At 34.5% G+C, this 26605-nt stretch overlaps 3 protein-coding genes across 3 annotated transcripts; all 3 read right to left on the reverse strand.

The window, feature by feature from the left end:
- Positions 1-3323: 3323 nt before the first annotated feature.
- Positions 3324-6910, reverse strand: LOC137946313 (uncharacterized). Its single transcript, XM_068792554.1, has 4 exons — positions 6883-6910; positions 5312-5491; positions 4193-4564; positions 3324-4106 (listed from the first exon to the last, which is right to left on the reverse strand). The coding sequence occupies exons 2-4, from the start codon at positions 5487-5489 to the stop codon at positions 3391-3393; spliced, it is 1266 nt and encodes a 421-aa protein (XP_068648655.1). The 5' UTR covers positions 5490-5491; positions 6883-6910; the 3' UTR covers positions 3324-3390.
- A 1728-nt stretch (positions 6911-8638) lies between these two features.
- LOC137945695 (cytochrome b-c1 complex subunit 7-2, mitochondrial-like) lies at positions 8639-13742 on the reverse strand. The gene is made up of 4 exons (XM_068791676.1): positions 13587-13742; positions 13352-13509; positions 9680-9727; positions 8639-9203 (listed from the first exon to the last, which is right to left on the reverse strand). The coding sequence occupies exons 1-4, from the start codon at positions 13681-13683 to the stop codon at positions 9135-9137; spliced, it is 372 nt and encodes a 123-aa protein (XP_068647777.1). The 5' UTR covers positions 13684-13742; the 3' UTR covers positions 8639-9134.
- A 1201-nt stretch (positions 13743-14943) lies between these two features.
- LOC137945738 (adenylyl-sulfate kinase 3-like) lies at positions 14944-21140 on the reverse strand. Its single transcript, XM_068791735.1, has 7 exons — positions 20824-21140; positions 20134-20266; positions 19151-19300; positions 18887-19005; positions 18727-18811; positions 18573-18619; positions 14944-15348 (listed from the first exon to the last, which is right to left on the reverse strand). The coding sequence occupies exons 2-7, from the start codon at positions 20255-20257 to the stop codon at positions 15250-15252; spliced, it is 624 nt and encodes a 207-aa protein (XP_068647836.1). The 5' UTR covers positions 20258-20266; positions 20824-21140; the 3' UTR covers positions 14944-15249.
- Positions 21141-26605: the final 5465 nt, after the last annotated feature.

The following is a 26605-nucleotide window of genomic DNA, read 5'->3' on the forward strand; positions in this document are numbered from 1 at the left end:
GCCCATCTTTCAACACTCTTAAATATGTGGGTCTTCTTTGGTCGTGTGGGTTTGGGTCCATCTTCTAGCAAACTTGAATTGAATAACTTGTTGTTAATAAATTTTATAGGAAGAAAAATTTGATGATTTGTCTCTAATTAGCCTCAATTCCACTCATGGTCTAAAACTACGGTATAAAACACGTACTTGACTATATGAGTCAACCTACAAACTACTCAATTTGACTTGACTTTTGGTATAATCAAGTTAGTTCCCTTGGTCGAAATTTCCTAGATATCTGACTTCTCGGTTCTCTAAACTTAGAGTGGATCGAATAAGTGTTAAGTCAAATGAGGAACAATCCTTGAGCTGAGGTGAATAGGTTTATTAAATTTTGTTGTTAAATTTTGTTGTCTCCTTAGTTATTTGTAAAACTAGTTTCAAAAGAGTATTACACAAGCATTCAAACCACAAAGAATACATAAAAATTCCACAATGGTTCATAATCTTATTTGGATTGTTAATCCATTTCTAAGGTATGTTACTTCTTGGAGTTCCACCACTAGGTTTGGATTGTCAAGTGGTACTTAATAGTAAATTACCACCAAGGTCAATTACAATATTGCCCACACAAGTACAAAACAAATCAAATTGACCATAACAACCAACTTATACAAGTGTACCCTTACATAGATATACAACCAACTAGGTTATTCAACCTAAACCCACAAAGGGATTTTCAACAACTAACTAGGCAATTCTACTTAGACATACACATTATTTACCTTAGCAACTCACTAGGCAATGAGATTTTCAACACTGCTTACCTATACACGGACTTATAGCTCATTAGTAGCAACAATAAGGCTTACCAATTTTTTCCTCCTCAACCATACTCAACTACTCTCAATCTAATTGAGATGAGCACAATCTTGCCTTGTCAAATTTATAACCCATTTTATACGGGTTACTTGATTACAATTCAATTTATGTATATTCCTATCCAGTTGAGAAATTTCACAATTCAAAGACAAACAATGGATACAACAATCCTAAGTACCTATAATATGTAAATAACAACTCAATGAGTCCTTAAATGACTAGATTTCAAAATCAAAGTTTGGGGTAAATCAAATTGGTTTTGAAATACGGGAACAACACTTAAAGCAACTTGACTTAAAAGTGAATTCACAATATAAGCTCACTAATAAGTTATTTCAACATAATAACTTGATTTTAGATTTGTAAGACTAAGATCACAATATATTTCAAGTATAAGCTCTCATGCTTAGATTTTGAAAACCAACCCTAAAATATTCAAGACTATGTAAACGACATTTTTTTAAATGCCCCAACAAATCGATAAGCTAGAATGATATATTTTCAAAGTATGAGAGTAGATATTTTAGTATAAAAGATGGCAAATAATTGAATACTTCAAAGTAGAACTTAAAAATACTTTAGCTCTTTGATAGCTTGCATTTCAAAATTCAAACCCAACCTCTATATATGATTTTAAAATATATGCGCCTTTTGGAGTGGTTGTTTTTTGCTCCATAGAGATAAATCTTGGACCAAAATTGACTTAAATAATTGAGTTATCAATTTTCAAAAATTGAATTATTGAGCTTGAAGGGATATTTTATTCTTTTTAAATCTCAATAAAAAATCATAATTAAATGCCTAATATTTTCATGATGAGTTATTAATCACATGGATATGTTGCTTACAGATTTTATAGAGTTGTCTTTCCTAAATCAAAACTTTCAAGTTAGTTCCACAAAATTTCTAGAATGTCTTCATCAGATGCCTCTTTCTTCTCTTTACGGTGTTCGACTTCATTAGCATTAGCCGTGGGGAAAGATCATCGAATGGGTACTTCCAGTGATTTTTCTCTTTAATCTTCAGTCAACTTTCATAAATCGCTTATTAGTATCATTCACACAAGTCGGTCGACTGGGTAAACTGGTACATGTAGTACCTTTTCTTTCTCATGTCTGATTGAAGGACCTACTTTTCTCATGGACTTGTTTTTATGTCCTTCTCGATGCCTTCATTAACTTGGTCATTGAAATGTCTATATGAACAAACTTTAATTGAATTTCTTCTTCTTGTGTTTGCTTGGACAACTCAGCCTTGCTTGTTTTGCTTGTTGTGGGAAGTTTTTTCTAGGTTGGTCAATTGGTCCCTCAAATAGTTACATTCAAAGAATTTTCTTTTGTTGGATTTATGTTTTCATGATGAAGAATAATTTACATCATTGCACTACATATAAATTGTATCTTCCAACAACATCTTTCTCTTATATGGTTAAATGGTGTTCCAATGTCGTTCGATAAGTGTGCTCTTTTACAACATAAGATATGTGGTTCCCTTTTTATATGGGCCATTAAGACTCTCTTTTGCAAATTGAACGGATATGTTACTAGAAATTTCTATTGGGGTTTTTTATTTACAAGGTATACCTAATACACATCATTAGTAACTTAAACATTTATTATCATCAAAATTATCTAAAAAATGTTAAGAATTGGCAAGGCTCCCAAATTTTGTTTTGATTTGAGGGATCAAGGATACTAGGTTAACCATTGATGGATTTCCCTTTACCACTCAAGCAAAGAAAGGGAGAAGAAGGTGATGGGCACTTCCCATCTACCTTTCTTGTTTTCTACAACAAACCAAAACAAGAGGGGGGAAGTCATTATCCTCACCCAATCTTCCCCCCCAATTCTCTGTCCATGTAGAGGAATAAGCCCTTTTTTTCTACATCAATAATATTAATTTAATAAAATATTTTAAAATTAAATAATATTCTATATATATTATAAAAAAATTATTTATTTTAGAAAATCATATTACTTTATGTTCTCATTTTTATATAGTTAAGATAATTACTTAATAAAAATATTATATTATGAAATTTTTACTATAGCATAAAAGTTAAAATTGATATTATTTTACATTATAAATTATTTTTATTATATATCATATCAAATCCAATTATATAAGTGAGATATGCTTAATTTTAATTTTATTTTAATATTATTCTTTGTGTATAAATTTTATTAACTTTTTATAACAAATTTATTTTTTAATATCTTTATAATTTTTAATAAAAATATTATATAGAATTTATTTATTATATTTGTTCACTGTTATATTTTGTATAACCAACATACATTTTAACAACATTTACATTAACCATTTTGACCGGGAAAGAAGATAAATCCTGTATCCTTTCTCTTTAATGAAACCATTTTGACTCGAAGAAAGAAGTCAAAAACTTCAAAACAAACACAAGGACAAACATAAATTATGATTCTTTTCTCTGTTCATGAGAGTGGTATTACTGTTGTGACCATACTATATTTATATGGTCTTATTTCGCTTTCCTTGTTTACCAAACTTATTTTACTCATTTTCTTTCTTTTCCATCTGTAATGGTCTAAATGCAGCAAGAATTACAGCGACCTTACATGTAACAAAACCAGCAACTCCTATCAGAAGTTCCTGGGGACTCAAAACTGCATTTGGACCTCCCATGCTATACTTCAAAAGCACAATGGTTGAGAGGACTAATAATGCAATGCTTGACAGCGGCCCCCTGAATCTCCCAAAGGATTCAGAGAGATTCAATCTTCCATCATACATGGTTGACAGATCAGAAGTCGACAACCCGTCAACTGAGTTCTGCAGTAGTAACAGATAGAGAAAGCCACCAACTGCACCAATTAGGAAGGCCCGTGTGGATTCTTCACCATCAGATATGGCCACGATCATTGTCCCTCCCAAGGTAAGCAAGGCATCATACAGCAGTAAAGATGACTTCAAATTCGAATATTCCCTCATGCTCTCTTCAGTTGATATTTTTTGGTTGCAGATAGAGGAAGACTGAAGGAAATCAATTTCCAGGTTAGTCAGACAATCCAGCCCAGAAATTTCTGTTACACAGTAGGGTCTCAGTTCCGCCATGGACAGATCAGCACCCTCCCCAAGGAGGATATCATTTGCCCCAAAGTCATACTTGAACGCATTAAACTGAGATGTTTTGCTCTCTTCTGTAACGTTAAAAGAAGATTGGTCTCTGCATAGAACTGTCAAGCTTACACCCCCCAGCCTCCAAGAACCTGTCACATCCACAAACACATTCTCACTAAAACTGTACGGCTTATGGACGCTTGCCATTAAAAATGGGTTTGAGTTTGAGACTGACCTGATTCAGGACCAATCCAAATGGCTTCAATTCTTCCTAATTTAGGCCCCACGAAAGAAATCCTATCCACTGAACTTCTTTGGAAGCTGAAGGAATCAGAACCCTCCATTTCATTCAAAATTTCCAGATTTCCTAACGCAGATATTCTTTGCAATATTGAATCTCCATTTAAATCAATCAAACAAAGAAAAATTCCTGCGTTTGAGTCACTCAAACTGGAGCCAAAATCACCACTTGTTCGTAACTGTATGATGTAGTAAGAACAGGAGCTGTCCAATTCCAAGCACTTAATTTCATCAAGAGAAGACTCTTTGAGAAGTTTCACTTCATTGGCTGGCAAAAGACTCACGGGTTTTGCAAAATCCTGGAAATCTGAGCGACATGTAGAGTAGGAAAAAGTCCCACGTTAATAAAAATTAACGGGTTATAAAGTTGAACAATAAACCTTTAAGAGACTAGTCATTTTTGGATAGAACGGGGTTCAACCCAATAGTGGTATCATAGCAAGTTGTATACCGAAGCCCAATTTGTGCTCTTCAGGTTATTTATGTGTGTTATACACTATTAGGAGTTTGTACCCACGTTTCAGACCTGTTAGGTGTAAGCCTAGACGTGAGTGTTGGGAGGGAAAAAGTACTACATTGAAAGTGTTAACAAAAGTTAATGAGTTATAAGATTGAGCAATTGGCCTCCTACGTAGCTAGTCATTTTGAGCCAAAACCAGGTTCAACCCACAAAAAAAATATTATTTTTCTCTAAAAAGTAACATTTTGAGATGAAAACACCTAGAGGATTTTGTCAATTGTTCAGTGAGAGGCAACCTACACTTCACAAAGGGTTCAATTTTTGAACCACAGACGAAAATTTATCTTAAAAATTTAATGTCAACACAAGCCTATTCAATTCATGAGTATTTTTACCACCCAAGCTACTGATACTTCAGCAACCTGTTTAACCTTAGGCTGCTTGCACAAATGCCACATCAGTGGCTCAATTGGCTCGGAACCAGACCTCACAAGAGCATGATACAATAGCCTAAATATGTCATACCCCTCCAAGCTCCTACACACCTTTAATATGATAAGCAGATATGTAACAGAAGAAGTTATATCCTGATACCTTTGTTGGCATATGCGTTTGGGGTAAGCACACATGGATGTATCAATTGACAGCCTTGCCTCCTATACAATGAAGGTATTCTTGGAACACCATCTGAGGAGAGAGCAGGTGGCCGCCATTTCCAAGAAAATCTACTGTGAACTGAAAAAATGACATGATTTAGAGAGAAGCCTTCCATTCCTGTTAGTACAATTGGCAGTTAGAAACATACAGATGACCAATGTCAGATGACTGAACTGAGTAGCAGTTAAAGAAAGACATATTAATACGTAGAACAGAAGTTGAGCTCACAACCAAGATAAAGTAAAACATGTTAGTACAATTTTCATGTCAGTTAACTAAAAGCTTATGAAATCAGAATGCTATCTGATAGCAACTATACAAGCATAGAATCCCCCAGAAGTTGGATGAAATGTATTCTACCTGAGATACCAAAAACTAAAGAAAAGAGTACAAAATAACAAGAATTATAGGTGTTGACATTGTTTATTACACATTCAAAATGATCCTAAAACATCATAGGAAAATGTTTCACTATAGGAATTAAAAGAACACTTGAAATAGATCTATCAATAAAAGAATTGATGACATCTTGAAAAGGATTCTCAAGACAAAAACTAATACATAGCCACATAGATTTATAGAATTTCATGCTCAACCAACCAGTGAAGTATGAGTTGCCTAGCCTCATCCAGAAATCAGTAGTAGCTCAAGTATGTCTTAAATCTTGCCTCCATGTAAGTTTAACATGAATTAGGTTTTCTGTTTCAATTGCCACTTCTGAAGTGATTCAGTCTCACAGGTTTCTTCTATCCTGTTGTTCCTTGGATCATCCCATGGATGGCTTTGTAGAATCTGTTTTTCTTTTTTTTGAATTTGACGAGTAAATAAGCACATAAAATTTCATGAATATTCTACATGCTCACCCAACAAAAACTATATATGCCAATCTTGGTTCTGGAAATGGGCACAACTTCTTGGTAAAAAACCTTACTACATCAGATCAATCAGTAATACAGATTTTGCTATTTTCCTCGAACAAAATTGAGAAGCAGCAGTTATTTTTAGTTCCAGACCAAGAGAGACCTTCTATCAGTGTCTTGATTTTTGTTTTCATTCCATGTCCTTAGCGAACTATAATCCAATTATCAACTCCCTCGAATGAGCACCACTAAGAATGCTAAAACAACACAGATGGTGGGTCAATAAGTCTCAATGTGTTGCTATAGAATAGATTTATGTGTGAACTCACCTTCTTGCTATGTTTTCAAAGAAAATTTCTAAATGCCTATCCAGCCTCTGGTACAAGAAGCACAGGGTACACGTCACCAGCGATACAGTACAGTAAAACCGTGCAAGTAAACTATTTGAGTAACATCATCAAACAAAGATGATATAATTAGTAAAATATATCCAGGTAGCCACACCGTGGTCTAAGTTTGTTCCCAACAAAGTTGGGGTTTGCTAATCACATCAAACAATTAGTGCCCACAAGATTTTGTAACTTGGGACACGAGATATGGTATTCATGCTGAATAAAACAAAACAATACTGAAAGGAGTAAAACAAACCTTTGAAGAAACAAAAACTGTGATGATAATAGGGAATCAAGCTGTTCTGATGACTCAGCCAAAAACGAATATCCAGATTCAACAACAAATTCTGGAAGTTCTGTGCCTTTGCCCCAAAGTTTTATTCCTGACACAGTCGCAGATTTCGGGAAGCCTGAACCTGCTGTGATCTTTTGTCATCTCATCTAGAGATTAAATATCACGGAAGGGCCTTGAAAGTGTCTTTCAGCTAAGGTAGACAAGGGGGTACAGAATGAGGACGAAAGGACGCGATTTCTTTAGCAATTCAAAAGCAATTTCGATTATATCGCTTAACACATTAAAGAAAGTTATGAAAGGTGTATATCACTTCCAAAGGGTATCAATTTTTACTAGCGCAGATATATATATTTTTTTTGCTACTTCAAAAAGCAGATTTACATTCTACTATACTCTGTCCATTTGATCACCTTCTTAGATTTACTCTAATTATGTGTTCTTGTTCTTAAATTAAATCAATAAATCTCTTCAGTTTTATCCGTTCCTGGTTCTGAACTGACAAACTCATAATTTTGGGTTGTATTGCGTGCAGAAAGAAAAAAGCTCCGGCTATTTTACATCAGCAACAAATATTCTTCATTGGAATACAGCATCCTGAACCATGAATATTCCGTAGACCTCGGAGCGCCATAATCGAATGATCAGAAAAAAGTAGAATAAAAAAAAAAAAGTGAAAATTGTTCGTAATAATTCATACCTTTGATTGTTCGATTCACTCGGAGATCTTCCAAGCATCAACTGCTCTTCACTCAGAAGGAATCAGCCGCTGATAAGAGAGACTTCGAAAGATTTGAGATCGAGAGCGGCGTGGACGAATGCAAATCGCCAAATATTTTGGTGGGGCGGAAGGATATCTCAATTTGTTGACAGCGATAAGCCGATGAATTCAGATTGTGCGCCCACTCTATCATTTTCATTTTAATTCATTATCGCGACGCAGTGAACGGTTGAAAACATGGATTTATTTATCTGTCTAATAGATAAATTATTGAAGCTGGAGATACATCATCTACTTCAGAAAGTTTTTTGTCGATGAGAATGATTTATACATGATATATCAAGCAAGCTAAGGCGTTCAACCAGGAAGGTTGTTAAGGTCTTACCGCCGAAATCATATCAGGCGACAATGTTTCTGGCTGCTGAAGTATGTCAAGCTGGTCCGCCGATAGTGCCCTGATATTACTATACGTGCCAACCGATAGTGCCCTGATACTTCAACCGTTGGAACCTTCATAACCAGAGATAAGTTAGGATATGACTAGCTTTCCAGAGAATTCAGTGTAAAGTACCTCGACGCTAAAAGAACAAACTATTTGTTAACACTGTTCTCGTCATTTCCTTTGTGTCATGGGAAATCGTACAAAGATTGATTTAGGCTATACTGACAAACTGAATCGCCACCAAATCAACATAATTATGTAACTTTAATTTCAGGCTAAACGATTAATATAAATAACCAACCTAAACTAAACAACTTTGTCTATCTAGAATTCATATGTAGAGTAGAGAAACTTTCTGAACCACGTAAATCTCTTACTAAAATAGCTGATCCCATATTAAATCTTCAATTATCAAAAGAAAAACTAACTTGTTGCTCTTGCAATTACCAGCATATAATCCAAGTTAATTATCAAAAGATTAATATCTTAAATTTCGGCTTTGTAGTACGAGAAAGGTACTCAGAAAATCCAGACACGCCACTTTTCATCCTGAACTAAATTTCAAACAATATTCACGGCCTCGAAGGCTGCTCACTTATTGAAGCAAAATGTTTACAAGCCTGCATTTTGCAAACGGCTACAACACACAGTTCTACCAGTGCATCTTACTGCATTAATGGTGTTTTTTTTTTTTTTTTTTTTTCATTTACTTACCAAGTTCTCACAGAGAAATGGTAAGTTGTAGGATTTGAAATAAAACGATTGCAACACCCTTTAGCTCTTCAACTCCTTGTAGGAATTTGGTTCACTTGTATAAAAGGCTCGACTTTATAACATCAACCGTGAGGGGGGAAAGATACCTTTACAAGCCGGGAGGGTTGCGTAGAAGTAGTCTTAACTCCATTCACTACTTGACGAACCATGTTAACTTGAGAAAAATAGCAAGCTCCGTTACCTTCCATTGACGAATAAAAGTTCAACTCGAATCCAACTCAATAGACCTTATTCCGCAGTTATTTGTGCGCCAAACTAAAACACAAGACAATACTGAAATCAGGGGATCGTGCGCTGGTAAAGAGGTAATGCACCCAATGCCTCTCGTTCGGCCCTCTCCTTTTTAACCTGCAACAAAAACCAATTACGTGTATCAAGCCACGAAAAAGGATCTTCTAGTTCCTACTGAAACTTCAAAGAGCTCACAGCAAAAGAATTTTTTTTTTTTTTTAATGCTGCAACTACAGCAAAGGTAAAAAGACCAAAGTGGTAACAGTGGCTACTGTAAATATAAACAATATTTGCCCAACCAAAGAAAAACATAAACACTGTGCATCAATCTTTTGTAACAGTTTCTCAAGAAAACTTAAAACAACAATCATTTGTGTGTTAAACGGAAATATTGTGTAAATGCAAGCCCTGAAGAGTCCATTTTCAGGAGAAAATGAAAAAATGACAAAGCCCGGAAAATTAGCTACTAAGCATGATAATAACTAAGGGATATCTTCTCATAGCTAGCACATAAAGCAACATCACAAGCCTAGTAAGCATGCTACGGTGTACAAAACAAATAACAAGAGTAAGCCTGAGGCATAAGCACTTACAAGAGCCAACATTTCCTGAAGATAGCCCCTAAATGGTGTCTGTATCACCTGACAAAAACAGGAAATAAACAGAGCTTAGAATGGTTTACAAGTTGACAATTGACATTGTGTGTTCAATACAAAGTTATAAGCAGCAAAAGAGCATGAGCAGACATCTCAAAGACACAAATTCTATTATACTTCAGTTTGGATCAAATAAAACGATTGGAATCGCATATGCAGGTCAACCAAATAGAGAAGAATTGAAAGAGTTCCAACCCCCGCACCCCCCCCCCCCCCCCCCCCCCCCCCCAAAAAAAAGGACTGCTTCCTTCTGCCAGATATTTTCCATTAAACAGATTCCACCAAAGAGCTCAGCTCAACATGCAATAACTACTTGTGGTGCTCTGTCACAAATGAATAAGTAAGTCAGTCAAATACTCAAGATTCTTTTAAGAAAATGTAGTTCTCCGTCTGTAGGTTCGCAGATTCTCTCAAGCATGTGCAGTCGGGATGACTAGGAAGGATACAGGTAAGCACAAAGGTCCCAATGATCAGCAGATACAATCATTACAAATTCATAACTTCAAATTTTTATCACAAAGTAGCAAGAATCAGCAACATTCAGATGTTTCTTGGAATAGTAAATTATTAAGAATAAGAGAGAGCAACACACAACCTATAAAGCTAAATATGTTAAACATATCCGTGAATGTGCCAATTTTAGAGTATTTGTCACTAGAATTAATGACTAAGTTCCACATAACACGTTATAGAAACTTCACAGAAATGTTTCCATAGCTTTGTTAAATTTCATATATCCTTGAAAACTTATCTGAGAGTCCACAATATATTTAACATTTACTCAAAGTAACAAATGGTTAAAAATGAAGCAACTAGAATGTTAAATTTGAATAAATTGCCTGATTAAGCAAATCTTTGCAACTATAATATATTCAAGAACAAACCCACTGGATGGCAAAAAATACAAGATGTGCTCCAAGGGGGAAAAGAAAAAGAAAAAGAGTAAAAGGGTAAAAACCAAAGTCCGGGAAGAACAGGCAAAGATAGAAGCCGAATGAGGACTAGCAACCCCAAAACTAGAGAATGGAGCACCCAACAACAAAGTGTTGTTGAAAAACTTCGTCATGGGTCCACAATCTGATTGGCCTAGCAAAGGATGTGGATCCAAGAAAAATCAAGAGAAGCAACTAAGTCCTTGATTGCATCAAAATAACCATAAAGGCACAGCAGTAAATGATAGTGATGAGAGGCCCATTAATAACACAAGCCAAGTCACCCTCAATTGTCAGGGGGCAGAAAAGGAATCTTTGAGCAGACATAAGTACATGGAATGCTCCACAAAGTCCGCATGCCCAAGGGTAGCAGAGAAAACCAGGTTTTACCTCAACCTTCTTTTGTGTCAAAAATAAAAATAAAAAATCATAAGTATTTCCACTAGTTCATAACAAACATTGAGTATCTCAATATTTCCTAATCACTTCTTAGTTTTATCATTCCTATAATTATTTCCATAACATTTCCCATAACCATTCCTATAATTATTTCCATAACATTCCCCATAACCATTCCCTATTATGATAACTGAGAGAAAACCAAACAAAGAGATCTAGCAAAGCCTACAGTTTTGCTAAATACCAGAGCAAGGACAACTTACAAGATGTTAATATTCAAACACATGTTCATTTACTGAGATTTGGAAGTGTCAAATGCATTGTCACCTTACTTGACAAAATTCAGCCAACTTTTTTGCAATGAAATTGCCTTGCCTACATTGGCACCCTCTCTAACCAAAAGAGTCAATGAACACAGAATATTGCTACAAAAAATGAGGTTCACTAAAAAAGATAATATGAGAATTCCAGGTCTCTTACTATTCCTTGCCTTTAACATGGCAAACAATCTTTTGTTTTAGGAGTTAGAAAATGTTAAAGTAAGATTTACTTTCCTAATCACTTCCTCAGTGTTGAGTTTTTTTTTTTTTTAAGAAATTTAAAAACATGTACCAGGCCTGCTCCAAACCATCATGATGATAAGAATTTGGTGTAAAACTCTTGGCGCTGGGTGGGGGTGGGGGGTGCCTTACCATGGTTTAGGGTTCAACATAAAAAAAAAAAAAAAAACAAAATCTATTAGAAACATCATTTTCTTTTTGCCACATAATAAGCCTTGTAGTAGAAAGGAACAGAGAGCAAATCCAAAATTTGGTGCATTGCAGATGGAACTGTATTGGTTTGCAATTGCAAAGTAGGCACACAAGTTGAATGATGAAGACAATACAAGATTGTACCTGCATGGAGAAGAAAAAAAGTATGCTATTTGGAAGATATACTTCATCATTAGTGAGGTCACAAAATTTCTTTTTCTTTTCTACTATTGTGTATGATTGATACAAATAAGTAATCCCTTTATCAGAAAAAAATCAATATTATACAACATAAAAACATCGTGGGACTATATATTTTGAAGTTCCAACTATACAATATTCAAATTTATGAACCTGAAGTTTCATGATTTAGCAGCACTACAAGCGAAGCCACTTTTCGCAGACGCATATAGCAGTCTGAGCAGCACGAAACAGATTATTTAAGCACATGTACTACAACTCAAACTGTCCATATGCAGCAAATTCAAAGTCAAACCATAAACTCATATGAGGTCCAGATTAGAAAATCACATGTAAATCTCCAAAATTTGAGACTGAGTGAATTACATAGCTGGATGCAAAAAAGTTTGCTTTTGGCATCTGGTCTCAGACAGGCCATTCAATAATTTAAAACGAGTACCACAGTCCTTACCCAATAAATTAAATTCTCCCAAAATATGCAGAAGATAATACTTTCTGCGGTCAGTTGAGGAAATGACAAATTCACACTTTTTTAGTTTCCTTAAGTTACTTCAGAAATTCATATATGTGAAATATGGTTCTTCACCCTTTTTTATTTTAAATGTTGAACCCAATACCCCAGTGAGACTTGAACCCAAAAAACTCACATTAGAAATCCCCATGTAACCGTTGAGAAAAAGGCCCAATTCACATACTCTTCTTGTTTAATCGTGGCTCTTCACACAAAATATCTCATCAAAATACAAATTAGAGTAAATTTCATCAATTTCACAATTTCTTCGATGTTCTTGGGATAACTAAATGAAGCATCATTAGTAGTTGACAAATTAATCTATATTGACACAATTCCCTAAACAGAAATCCAAAGTTCACCAAGAAAAACAAAAATGCAGAAATGCCACTTAAAATATCAGTTCAATCGAATCAATGGATGCCTAATTTCAAGCTCCATAGTAAGATAAGTTTCTAATAAAAGATATGTTCCTCCGCAAGTAAGACTCTACACAATAGAAAACCCTTCTATTCACTAAAATTTACAATAATGCTGACCAGCAATGAGTCAATATTTTACAAAAAAAATATATATATATATTTCGACAGAATCTCCAAACAAGCAAAAATGCACAACTGTGATCAACAAGAAACGCGAGTAAGAAATTTCACCGTCACAGTTAGTAACTGTGACGTTAACTTTGGCCATAAGGCCATTAAAGCTGAAAGCGAGCTCCCTCACACAAATGTTCCCAGAGGAATCGTCCAAATCAATCTTAAAACATGTATCCCAAAAAACAGATTAAAATAGAACAAAGAGGAAGTGCAAAAACCTGAAAATCTTCAGGCAAGTACTCATGCTTCATGGAAAGATCCATCGCCCGCTTGAGTCGCTGGTGTCTGGCGTCTACGATCTCACGAGGGAGGCGTGCCAGCGCCTCCTTGATGTCGAGATCGTAGTAGGGATCGTACAGATCGTCATAGCGAAGCCCTAAAAATATCAGAGAAAGGGCGTGAGGACTGTGGAATACAGCCAAAAGATTAGAGATTTTATGAGCGAAATGCTACCGTATTTTCGAAGACGTTTGACCACGGCCTTACAGTGCTGGGCAGCAAACCAGTTTCGCGAAGGATTGACGAGAAATTGCATGAACGACGACGCCATGGTTGGCGATTTCTTCGAGCGATTCAACGAATTCTCTAGATTTCAAATATAAGGGAGAGGCGAATGTGAGGAAGAGGAGTAAGAAACGAGAATAACGGAGGTAAGGTGGGGCCATCACCTCAAGCGTTAGTTCGGCGACCGTGGACCGTGGATGGGGGCGCTAGCATGGGTACATTTCGAGTTATAGTTTGATACAGAGGTAGAAAATCTATTAAAAAATTAAAATTACTAAAATTTATTCATTTCCTTTACTTCAGATTCATATAAATACTTTAGAAAAATACTTCAAAAATAGAAAATTTTGGAGTATGATTTGTTTAAAATTGATCATTAAAAATAAGTGACAATTTAAGTTTATTATAAATATATTATGATACCAATAGATACCTACTATAAATATTTTTTCTGGAGTAATTTGTGTATAATATAATATTTATTTTAATATGAGAGATCATTTTAATTTAATTTAATTTAATATAAACATTAATATTTGTTAAATATTAGAATATGATCTCAAATTTTTTAAATTATGATATTAATCAAAACATCTAAAAATTTGAAATTTTGAAAATTCAAAGATGACTATAAAATGTGTATCACTATAAATAATCAACCACATAATCTGGAATATCTAAACAATACAGCAATTTCGTCATCCTATTCATCCTCAACTAAATATTAATATATTTAAATTTATATTGAACTTATTTTGATATTTGCTAATGAAATATTTTTATGAATATAATGCTACTAATATTATTATAAACATGTTTTATATAATATGAAGGCAATATACAATGTAACTATGATTTTTTTAATTTATTTAAATTTTGTATTATTTACTATTTTTTTACTAATTACATTTTATATGGATTAATTATAAATTATTTATAGTACATATAAATTATTTATATTAATTAAATTAATATGTCTATTATAATTTATTCATTACTATAATTAATATTAATCATTTTAATTCCCTTATGTTTCATTATAATTTGATACAATAATATTTATTTTAATTTATTATCATAATTTATTTATTCAAGAAAATATTTTCTTTATATAATATATTATTAAGCACTAAATTTAAAAATAGGTTAGTTTATAATTTTATTTAAATATCAATAGATGATCAAGTCATTCTCCATTTAGATCTAAAAACCATTATGCGTGCGTTGAAGGTATTGTTATGGAGAGAGGTTGCCAAAGAGGCCTTACCTGACCATCGCCTATACGATCTACCATGATTCAACCATCAAATATAACCTGGTTCAATTTATCCATACGTAACCAGATAGAGCAGTAGCAAAATTGTTTGTCAATTTCCAGCCATGGCTCCTCCATTACACCAAAGGCTGGCATGTACTTATAGAATAAGTTATAAAAAAAAAATCAACTGATAGAAACCATCTACTAGTGTTCAAGGAGAGTCCCACAGAACTGCAGGGAAGTTTATTGAGATTTTAAAATGAGGATTTTTCTCCCCGGAAAAATAAGGTCTAGAATGAGATTAAAACTTATCCAAAATAGATACGGAATGACTGTGAACAACTTAAATGTAAATTATTCTTGCAGAAATCCCTTGTCGTCTAAATAGGTTAGAACTTCTCCTGCCATGTCACCCGGAGTAGGACAAACACCACCTTTTTCTTCAATTTCTATCTGCAAAAAACACAGATGACACTAAATCAGCTCCTCAAACAGAACAAACAAGGTCATTGACACTAGACCTGTGGTTTTTCTCCAAAACTTTTTAGTTTTAAAACCCATACTGTTGCACATCCGAAGAACATCATAGGAAGTTACAAGCATTCGTGAACTGCTAGACTTCGGGCTTCATTCTTGAATTAAAAATTTCAACAAACTTCACTAGTGCATGAACATTTGAGTGAGCAGAAAGAGTTTGCACACGTGTCAACATCAAAATGCATTGTCAGAGAGATTAAAGATACCAATAACACTTTTTTTTCCAATAGATATGTTTAACACATTAAGGTCCGACATTAGGGAGATGAGTACTTCTGTATCTGTTGCATTACTGAGTACAAGATGGGGGCTTAGTCCAATTAAACGTCAATATCACAATAGATTCAGACAACTCAAATATAAGCTATAATCAACTCCAATACTAAGTACGACAATTGAGGCATAATACATATCAACATAGGCGCCAATAAGATTTATTTTTTATTTTTGAAACCAGCAAATAAGATGTTAAACTGAGGGTACTTTGATGATTTCATTATGAGTATGAAACAGTTCATCATAACCATCATCAATTGCTGTGTTTAGCTATAAGATTGAAATAGTTATTGAACTTTTATCTCTTAAGAAAATTTGATTATTAGTGAATTTTCTTATTAAAGCATTACTAAACACTTCAAAGGATATTTTTGTAAATTCAACATGAAGGCATTATAAGTAACAAGATAAGCAATGTTATAAAAATCAACCCAGTCGCCAACCTAGTTCAACCAGTATGTTTTTTTAATTTTTTTACCAAATATCATAAAAAATAAGCATAGAAAAATCTAAAACCTGCTTCGGAGTTGAATTTCAATGTTTTAACAGTTTTAAGTTTATGTTTTATGTTACAAAGGAAGCTGTTTTTGGTGCTGTGTGGCTCCATTCAGATTCATGTGCAACTTGGACAAGATGAACAAGAGATAAAAGGGCTGGAGAAACCATAGGAAAGAGCTTCGGTCAAGAGAGGATCAGAGAGAATATGGTAGAGGACTGGCAGAGATCAAAAGGAGGAGCTTAAATTAGAGGATTATACAGGAATTTCTGGTAGAAATTATCACATGGTAGTATCTGAAGGTGACAATCACATGGAGAGATTATGGTAAGAGAGAGGATCAGAAGGATTTCTGGTAGACAAGAATGAAGTTGACAGAGAAGAACTTAAAATGGAGGCAAAAATGGGTTTAGAAAAGTTAGGTGCAGTGGAATTGCTTCAGTGAAAACACATGAAAGAAATGAAGATCATATGAGAGAAGCATAGAGTGTAGACAGAGAAAGTTAGAGAAGAAGACATGACCTGAACAAATGAAAGAATGTGGAAAGATCTTCCAAAGTCTCAGCCTCTGAAGTGTCAAATGTCAAGAAGAGAATAAGAATGGAGGAGAAGAAACCCTAGACACTTGTTTCTTGTTATTTCCAAATGCCAAGAAGGAGAATCAGAACAAAAGAGCGAAAAGAAAAGAAGCCCTAGCAACTTGGTCCCAACACATCCTTCTTTTATTAAAATTTTTATCCTGGTTTGCTTGACTGACCAGGTCACATGGATTACCGGTTCAATCATGTAACCCAGTCGGATCAGCCGGGTTTTACAAATATAAGACCCGGACAGGGGACCGGGTCCGGTTGAACCTGGTCCAGTTAAGGTTTTATAGCACTGAAGATAAGACAATTGTGCATTAGTTTTCTTGTAAATTTGTGCAAAAATAACTCTAACCTACCTTGGAGACATTGACATCTCTTTCATGATATTTACCACCCCCCCCCCCCCCCCCCCCCCCCCCCCCCCCCCCGCCTTATTGGAGTCATGTTCCTCATTTGCTAATCTAATGCAGATTCTTTACAAAAAATGTTGACCCTTGAACCTCTTGTTCTAATAGGCACCCTTCCGATTGTTGTTTCTCCTGCCTTTAGGCTTAACTAAATCGTCTTTCTCCAAAATGTATGTCTACAAATAACAATGTTATAAAAACTGACCAGGTTAAGCCAATGGGTCCAGTCTAAACCGGTTCAATTGGCTCTAACCACAGTTGACTAAGAATGATGCTTTATGACATCATTTATTTAAAAATTTCAAATAATAAATAAAAAGAGAGATCAGGGGAGGCCCTGATCTTGATGCTGAAATGGACGAAGGCCAGAGGCCTCCCCCTTCCCCAACTTCTCTGGCCTTCCTTTGCTGCCAGAAAGGAGGGGGGCTCCTTATTTCCCACCTGTGGGGGATGGTCTCCCTGCCCTCCTTTTCTGGCTGCAAAGTCAAAGGAGTGAGTGGACACCAGTCTAAACTGAACCAATTTCATGCAGTTCACTGGTGGTTAAATGCTCGGAAAGAAGTACAATATTGCAAGCCCAATCAACGACCACCAAAGCAGTGTTAAGCAATACAGTCAGAAAGCCTTATCTTGCTGGCCTATTATCTAAAACACTTCTTTGAAAATTTAAATTGCACACTCAATCTCAAAGTGCATACTTCTAGCAACAGATGGTTTCAATAATTCCATAAAACAAATGTGGACTACTCACGACTCCAGCACTTAAAACAAGGCTGATTACTGAGTAATTACAGCGAGCACCATTTAATGGTGAAACCGATCCTTATGCCATTACATTCTTTCAAGTGAAACTCATTCTTTGTGGGGACTATCCGTATCACTATCTAGTGCGATACATCAGCATATACCATTAGAAATACTGAAATCTTTAGACCTATTTTTTTTAACTATTAAAAAAATGAAAAAAGAAAGTCTCTTGACCTCAAACGTCCAATGACCCATTGAATGACTTGAAATGCAGTTTAATTAGCAGGAACCAATTAAAAATACAAAATCTTAGGTCACTACATTCTTTTAGATGGAATACGTTGTTTCTGCTGATTGTCAGTTTCAGCTTCCATTACATTTGGACAGGCATTTGCCATCATTCAAAAACAAATGGACTGCATGCAAAAGAAGATATTATCCAGTAGGCAATGGTTCCAATCTAATTATAAGCCAAAAGCTCAACTGGTTTAACCATAAAGTGTGCTTCTAAAGTCTTCAAATCAGGACTTGAATTACCATAAAACCAGCACATAAAGGTGCATGATGTTAACATAACCGTCACTCTTGCACGATTATATAACTAGCATAGGCGTCCTAAGAACATACCTCACAGTTCAGTGGTGTCTCATATGGATCATCTATCCCAGTAAAACCTGCCATATCAGAAAACAAATTAAATAAACCATCCATTAAGTTTATCAAATTCTTGGGCAGGTTCCAGGTTGGCAAGAAAGATGGATGCATGGGAAAGTATACAGACCTTTAATCTTTCCAGCACGTGCAAGCTTGTAGAGGCCTTTTGAGTCCCTCGCCTCGCACACCTCCAGAGGCATGTTCATGAACACCTGTGAACCAGAAATAAGCCTATGTTCACGACTCCAAACACCTCACTCTGATCAAAATAAACATGACTACCTCACCTCAATAAAGTTTGAGTCAGGTAACAGAGCACGACATGCATCACGATCTTTTCTGTATGGTGATATTAAACTGGCAATACAGATGAGACCAGCATCTGCAAAGAGCTTTGCCACTTCCCCTGGAATTAGATAAGTATGTAGCTTAGAAAGACTAATACAAAAGACTTGGGTACTGAATAGGCCCCATTAATAAAAATTGTACATCGAAATTTATGGACATAGGAAGAAGAAAAGAATTGTATCTTTTTCTGAAGCTACACTCACCTACTCTACGTATATTTTCAGCACGATCTTCTGCTTTAAAACCAAGATCTTTATTTAGTCCGTGCCTCACATTGTCACCATCAAGGATGTAAGAAAGCTTTCCTTTGGAATACAGTTCTCGACTTAGTGTGCATGCCAGAGTACTTTTCCCTGAAAAAGAGAAAACTTAATCAGGAGAAATCACATGAGTAAGTCCCTCCTGTGATAAAAATAATAAACATGCTCAGCATAACTCAAACATCATTCGATGTCTCCATCCTCAATAGCTGGTTTTTCTGACAACTGGGTAACAAATTAACTGTTATGCCAAGATTCAGAAAATACCAAACGTCCAAAGTAAGATGCATCTGATATACCTTTTTATTGTCCGAACACAATAAAAAAGATTATCACTGAGGACGAAATCGAGTTCCACATAATGACTAAATCCTTACCTCCTATCAATATGAAACAAGGTAGCAGAGGAAAAAGAACAGACGATGAATATGAGAAGGTTTCACATTCCTTTGTTACATGAAAGAACTTCAGGCTCACAAGCAACACGTGCATTCCGCAAGTGAAAGAAAAGAAATATAACCCTTTTTAATAGATCCGGATGTTTAAAAACGCATTCCCACTCAACTCAGAATCAAGTGTCACAGGCATGTAACATACAAACAACTGATCATAATACTGGTATACAAATTATTGATATCATCTAAGAGCTAAATATTTTCAAAAGTTTCTTATTACATGCACTGGCATAATCTTTAATTCAGAGATTTTAAAGACAAGGAAAGATTATAACAACATCAACCAAAATACACTATCTGCACTTGCACCAAGCGATCAACCTATTGCTTCCTTAATAATCAAAAGGGGCTCCTAAATTAGTCGCTATATGCGAGGAAATACAATTCAGAGTTGTTTGAATTCAGAACAATGTCAAGCCATTTTCAATAAGCATGAATCTGCATTCAGCTCAAAAATTTCAGCTGACTAACCTGACCCGCTGAGACCCGTGATCCATACAACACATCCTTTTTGTTTGAGCAGCTTCTGCCTGTCAAGCTTTCCAACTGAACATTCTTGCCAGAAAATGTTAGTCGATTTTCCCACTGCAGACATTAACCTTACCTGGTCAAACACAAGGGACTTCCTTAAAAACTCATTGGAGAAGTAGGCTCACCCACTCTCTGAAGTCCACCACGAAACAGCAATAACTTATCATCGGATGCTAGTTCACGTGATAAGGACATAAATGGAAATAGCACCATCTAAAACTCGATTCTGTTCATCCAGTCTAAAGCTTGTTGTTGGAAGTTAACTTAAAAAATTCAACATGTTGCAACATTAAAGTTTATTGAAAGAGTTCGCAGAGTGAAAATATTCTGGGAGCGGACCCTAGACAAATTCGCATAAAATGTTCACCAAATGTTTTGCATCCAAGTAATAACCCTAAAATTTGCCGTCGATGATGATCTGGACAATGACCAGTTCAGGCGGAGGATAATGATCTGCAGCCCTGAAGGCAAAGAGATTTTTTATTTTTTTGTCCATGTAATTCTTTTATTTCTTCAATCGCAAAACTGGTTTTGTTTGCATCGACGAGTACATGATTTTTTGACTTCTGCATTGCAAACAACGAGTGAGATTGACGAATAGGTATCAACATTACTGCAAGGAAAACGTACCTGAAAATACTAAAAGCTTCCGGGAGCAAAAAATGCAGCGGAACTCTAGCTTTCTTTGCCCTTCAAGAATGACGAGATCTCACTGGAGAGTGGGGAAGTACCAAATAAGATCGTTAAGAAACTCAAGCCGCAGTTATCGACCTGTCAGTTGCTTGGAACGGCAAGTATTTCAGTGAAATGAGCGGAAGGAAGCGGGTAGACCCATGAACAGGCCTCGGCGCCTTTCACGCATTACGCAAGGTACGCTTTTAATGAATTCCAAGCTTTCAGGTAAAGTCAGTTTAAGCCGAAAGGAGGTACCCAGCGACACATGATGGAATTTCGACTGACAAAACAGACTTAAAGAATTGAGCCACTGAGATCGAACCATTTGTTAAGACTTCTAAAATCCGCAGATTAGTCAACAGAGTGATTAGTCGTAGTAGCATCTGATTTATATGTACTATGTACCGGTTAGGGGAGTTTTCAAAGTGAAATGATAAAACTCTTTTATTTATGCTAAAGTAAAAGCCAAAGCATATTACTCTAGGGTTGTTAGTACAGATTGAAAGTTAAAGGAAAGTGAATTCAAATTCATTTTCAATTATCCAAAGTCATTAGTGCATGCTCAATGAAATGAGAGAAAGTGAATTACCGGTGTAATTCATTTTTTTTCTCTCTCACTCTCGTGTAAAACGAGTGAAAGTGAAATCGATTGTCCACCCTCTGATTTCACTTTCACTCTCTCTTTCTCTCTCAACGTTCCTCTCATTTAGACATTGTTCCCTCTTTCAAAATCTTATCAACTTTGTTTAGGTATTTTTTTATAATTAATTAAATTAATATCTTTATTTTAGTTTGTAAATATTTTATTAATTTAGACTAAACTAATATCTATCTTATTTTATTAATAAAAACTTAAATAAAACCATCTTATAATTTTTTAATCTATCAAAGTATTTTTATATAATAAAATATCCTATTTATTTATTTATTTATTTATTATATTCATTACTTTTAATATTATATTAACTTATTAATTTAAGAGTGATAATTTAGATATTGTAAAAGTAAGAATTTGATCATATTATAAAGTTAAACATCTTTGTTTAGGTTTTTTTTATAATGAATTAAATAAATATTTTTATTTTACTTTTAAATTATTTTATTGATTTAGACTAAACTAAAATCTATCTCATTTTATTAATAAGAAATTAAATAAAAACATCTTATAAATGTTAAATCTTTCAAATTATTTTATATAATAAAATAATATATTTATTTTTTTATTATATTATATTACTAATCAAAGAGTGATAATTTATATATTGTAAAATTATGAATTTGATTAAGTATGTACATTATAAAAGTAAACATGTTTGTTTAGGTATATTCATTTTTTACTTTAATAAAATTATTATTTTATTTAAATTTTGTAAATTATTTATCTTATTTGATTAATTTAAATTTTAAATAAAACTATCTTAATAAGGTTAACTCTATTAGGGTATTTTATTAATAAATTTATTTTCAACTTTTTACTACATTTTCTATTATGCATGCTAACACAAAAAAATAATTCATTTTCACTTTCATTTTCACCTGTTCATTAACTTTCACTTTGAAAACGTACTAACCACCCTAAGTAAAAGTAAATCATTATCCACCCTAAGTAAAAGTAAATTATTTTTTTGTGTTAATGTGCACGATAGAAAGTGTGGTGTAAAATGTAAAGAGATTTTTTATTAATAAAATATTAATGATAGATTTAACTTTTTTATTAAGAAAATAACATTAGATTTTAGCTCGTGATAAATTAATAAAAAATAAAAGCAAATTAAGAATAATTAATTAATTAATACATAAGAATAAAAATAATTAAAAATACTTACAGAAAATTTCGGGTTATGAGAAATTTGGTTAGCAGAGAAATTGAGAGAAATGTTGGATGAGAATCATAGATTTAGGGTTTAGCTGAGAGCATTTGAGAGAAATTTAGGGTTGAGGGTTCAAGATTGGGGTGACCAGGATGAGATGAGAGACATTAGGGTAAGAAAGAGGGTCAAGCAAGGTTGAGATGATAGAATTAGGGCTAGGTTATGAAAGAGGGGTGGTGAGAGAATCCGAGAGAGATGGTAGCTGGGGAAAATAGAGAAAAGAGAGACGACAAGAAAAGAAGCACGTCGAAGCAGAGAGGAAGAGAAACGTTTGCACAGAGGAACACTAGAGAGAGGGTTAGCAGGAAGATGAGAGGCAACTAACGGCAAGCAGATGATGACAGAAGCACACGTAAGGGGAAATAGGAGAACGAGAGCAGAAGCAGAGAGAAACCGAGCATCGGGTGTAAGTGAAATGACTAGTAAAAGTGAATTCACTCATCTCGAGTGAACTAACTTTCGCTCCTATTTTTACTTGAACTCGTAATTCCTCTCACTCTCCACTTAGGGGGGATTAGTCAACAAAATAAAAATTTGATCTTCATCTTCATCTTCATCTTCGAAATGGGTGTTAGTCAAGACAACTTCATTTTCGAAATCTTTGAAATAGGGTGTTAGTGTGGACAACTTCATCTTCATCTTCATCTTATAGAAATTTAAAATTATTGATTTTAATAATTATAAAAATAAACTAATTAAACCAAAGTGTTTGAGTTAACAATATTTTAATTGCCACTATTAAATCACTAATACAATAGAGTGAATACAAAAAATTCTGATTAATGAATAAAAAATATTATATTAATAACATAAGATAGATTTGTATTGTATTAATTAATAATATATTTTGACATAATTAATGATGATATATTAATCAAATGTATACTTTAGTTATATTTTATTTACCAGAGACTTAAATATGAAGTTTAATATAGTAATAAAATAAAATAATAAATAAATACATATACAAATTTTAAAATAACCTAAAAAAAATTATTCAAATAACGAGTTCGTGTCTTTAATATTACAATCAACGAGTTACAAGTTTAGTACATATAAATTACGCATGTTCAAAAGTAATAAGAGTAAACCATCATTTATCGTTCCACATGGATGTCGATATGGCATCTCGAAATTGTGCGGCTCTTGTGGATTCTAATGCACTCTGCCTCCGAATACTTGTTACTTGGCTACCCACATCCTCAAGATCATCGCAATCGTCACTGTCTGTATCATCCATTGCACCTAATTGGACCGCATCACCTCCTCCACCGAGCTCGCCACCCAAATCATCATTTTCATCTTCAAATATATCATCATAATCTTCTGCACGTATATAATTGTGCAATATGCAACAAGCATGTACAATTTTCACCAGGATCTTAAAAGAAAATGGAGTGCCTTTTAATATTTGAAATCGAGCTTTTAAAGCACCAAAAGTTCGCTCAATAATATTCCGTAAAGATGATGTCTTCGGTTGAATAATTCTTTTTCATTTCTAGGAATATTATCTCCAAATTCTTGCAGATGATATCGGGTTCCTCGATATGGAGCCAAAAATCCTAGAAGATTTGCATAACCAGCATCGACTAGATAATATTTTCTTATAATAAAAATTATATACCACATAAAATAATTGAAGATAAAATAGATAAAAAATTACTGCATAAAAATATATTACTTACCTTCAGGTACAAAGATTTTATCTCGACGAGTCAATGCATCCTTCAATACACGGGAATCGGCTGCTGACCCCTCCCATCCAGCAAGTACATAAGTGAATTGCATATCAAATGAACATGTTGCCATCACATTTTGTGAGAGATAACCTTTTCTACTCCAAAACCTTGGTTGATCTTCAAGTGGAATGTTGGTTTTGATATGAGTTCCATCAATAGCTCCAATACAATCCTAATTATACATTTTCAATTAATATTTACTAACTTTGTATATTAATGTAAAATTATTTAGTTATAGGAAGTAATGTTACCTTGAAGTAGGGATAAAACATTGAATTTGTTAAAATTTTCGAGTGTGTGCGTTCCGAAGGTCGTTTGACGTAATTAGAGTGAAGTTTGAGAATTGCATCCAACACCTTGTTGAAGTACGTACTTATCGTCCAGTTTGATCTATCAAACATCTCTGCTGTGACACTATACACTTGTCCTTGACCAACAGTTAGGAGGAAATATGCAAGTTGTTCTTCAACTGAGATGGCCTTTGTGGCTGATAAAAACCCTTTACTAGAAAGTATATTTGCGAATTTGTGAAATACCAGTTGGTTCATCCTGTACACTTTTCGAAATTTAACTGGAGATTTGTCTAGTACCTTTTGCAAATACAATGGACCATTTATCCCACAAGAACGTGGTACACGTCTGTTGCAATGGTACAGATAGTATCTTCCATGACGATCATCAGAGTTGTGAATGCAACCATAATTGCAACCTTTTCATCGTCTGTCATAGTAGCCATGGAAATCCACAAATTCAATCGCCTAAAATTCATAAACACGAGTAAACATCAATCTTCAATCATAACCTATTTGCAATCACACCTATAAACAACCATATTCATCCACATTCCCACATCCTATATTCAATCACATCCTACATTCATCCACATTCACACATCCTACATTCATCCCCATTCCCACATCCTACATTCATCTACATTCACACATCCTACATTCAATCACATCCTACATTCAATCACATCCTACATTCAATTACATCCTACATTCATCCACATTCCACATCCTACATTCAATCACATCCTACATTCATCCACATCCTACATTTAATCACATTCCACATCCATACTCAAAACACCATATTTATCTATGCAATATATAAACACAACAACATATCAAATTTAAATACAAACCATACTAATAAGTTTTGCAACGTCATAATTCAAATATCATGTCTACTACATAATAATATTCCAAAAAAATAGTGTATTTATAACGCATTACAATTAGTTTTCAAAACAAAATTTAAGCCACTCGACCCACTCTTCCACTGTCATTTCCATAAATATGACCTTCTTAGTTGGTGTATCCAACCATGAAGGAGCGCAATACTTCAATTCTGTAGGCAAGTCCGGAATTTCCCTGAGGGCGTTGACGCAACCTCTTACAATATCGTCTTTCATCATGAAATTCTGAAATGTCTGAGCAATTCGATCTATTGCATCAAAAATTCTGCTACTAGTGTCGTTATCGGGCATTTCGGTTCTCTTTCTACGACAACTTGAAGATGACCGTTTACTTCTTTCAGATTGATTACCTAGAGACTCATCCATGCTTAATAATGGTGATGGAGTATCCCTACCTATATCAACATCCGTTGGCTCATCCATCGGGATATGTTCCGATTCACGGATCACCTCATCGCCCTGATCTACAAAGGTTGCAGCTCCTGACCCTACAGCTATTGTGTTTCCCACCACCACAGCTAATTTGTCGTACAGGGGGCAGCCTTCACGTCTGTACTTCTCAACATCTTTATGCTCCTACAAGAATAAAACATCATTTAGACGTCTTGGAATAGAGTTATACTAACGCGAAAAACATAAAAAATATTTTATAGTATATCATGTAGTCGAGCCATACAGATTTACTGACCTTTATGTAATCAAGCCATGCAGAATTACATGCAGTAACTCGTTGTGTGGTTGCATCCCAACCAAACCCACTAGTGTTGATACAGCTCGTTACCGTTTGGTATGTTTTCTTCCATGCTCTTGTTTGATTCTTCACCTGCTCAACAATTTTTTTCATGACTGTGTCTTCATTGAACTTATTTACACAATCCATGTCTACCTCATGCTTCCACACCCAGTTAGGCAACTTGTTCCCTAGA

The sequence above is a fragment of the Aristolochia californica genome, unplaced genomic scaffold, assembly GCF_029961685.1.
Source record: "Aristolochia californica isolate CCGP_79_NKW_82.1479 unplaced genomic scaffold, dmAriCali1.0.hap1 SCAF_12, whole genome shotgun sequence".
NCBI classification, from domain to species: Eukaryota; Viridiplantae; Streptophyta; class Magnoliopsida; order Piperales; family Aristolochiaceae; genus Aristolochia; species Aristolochia californica.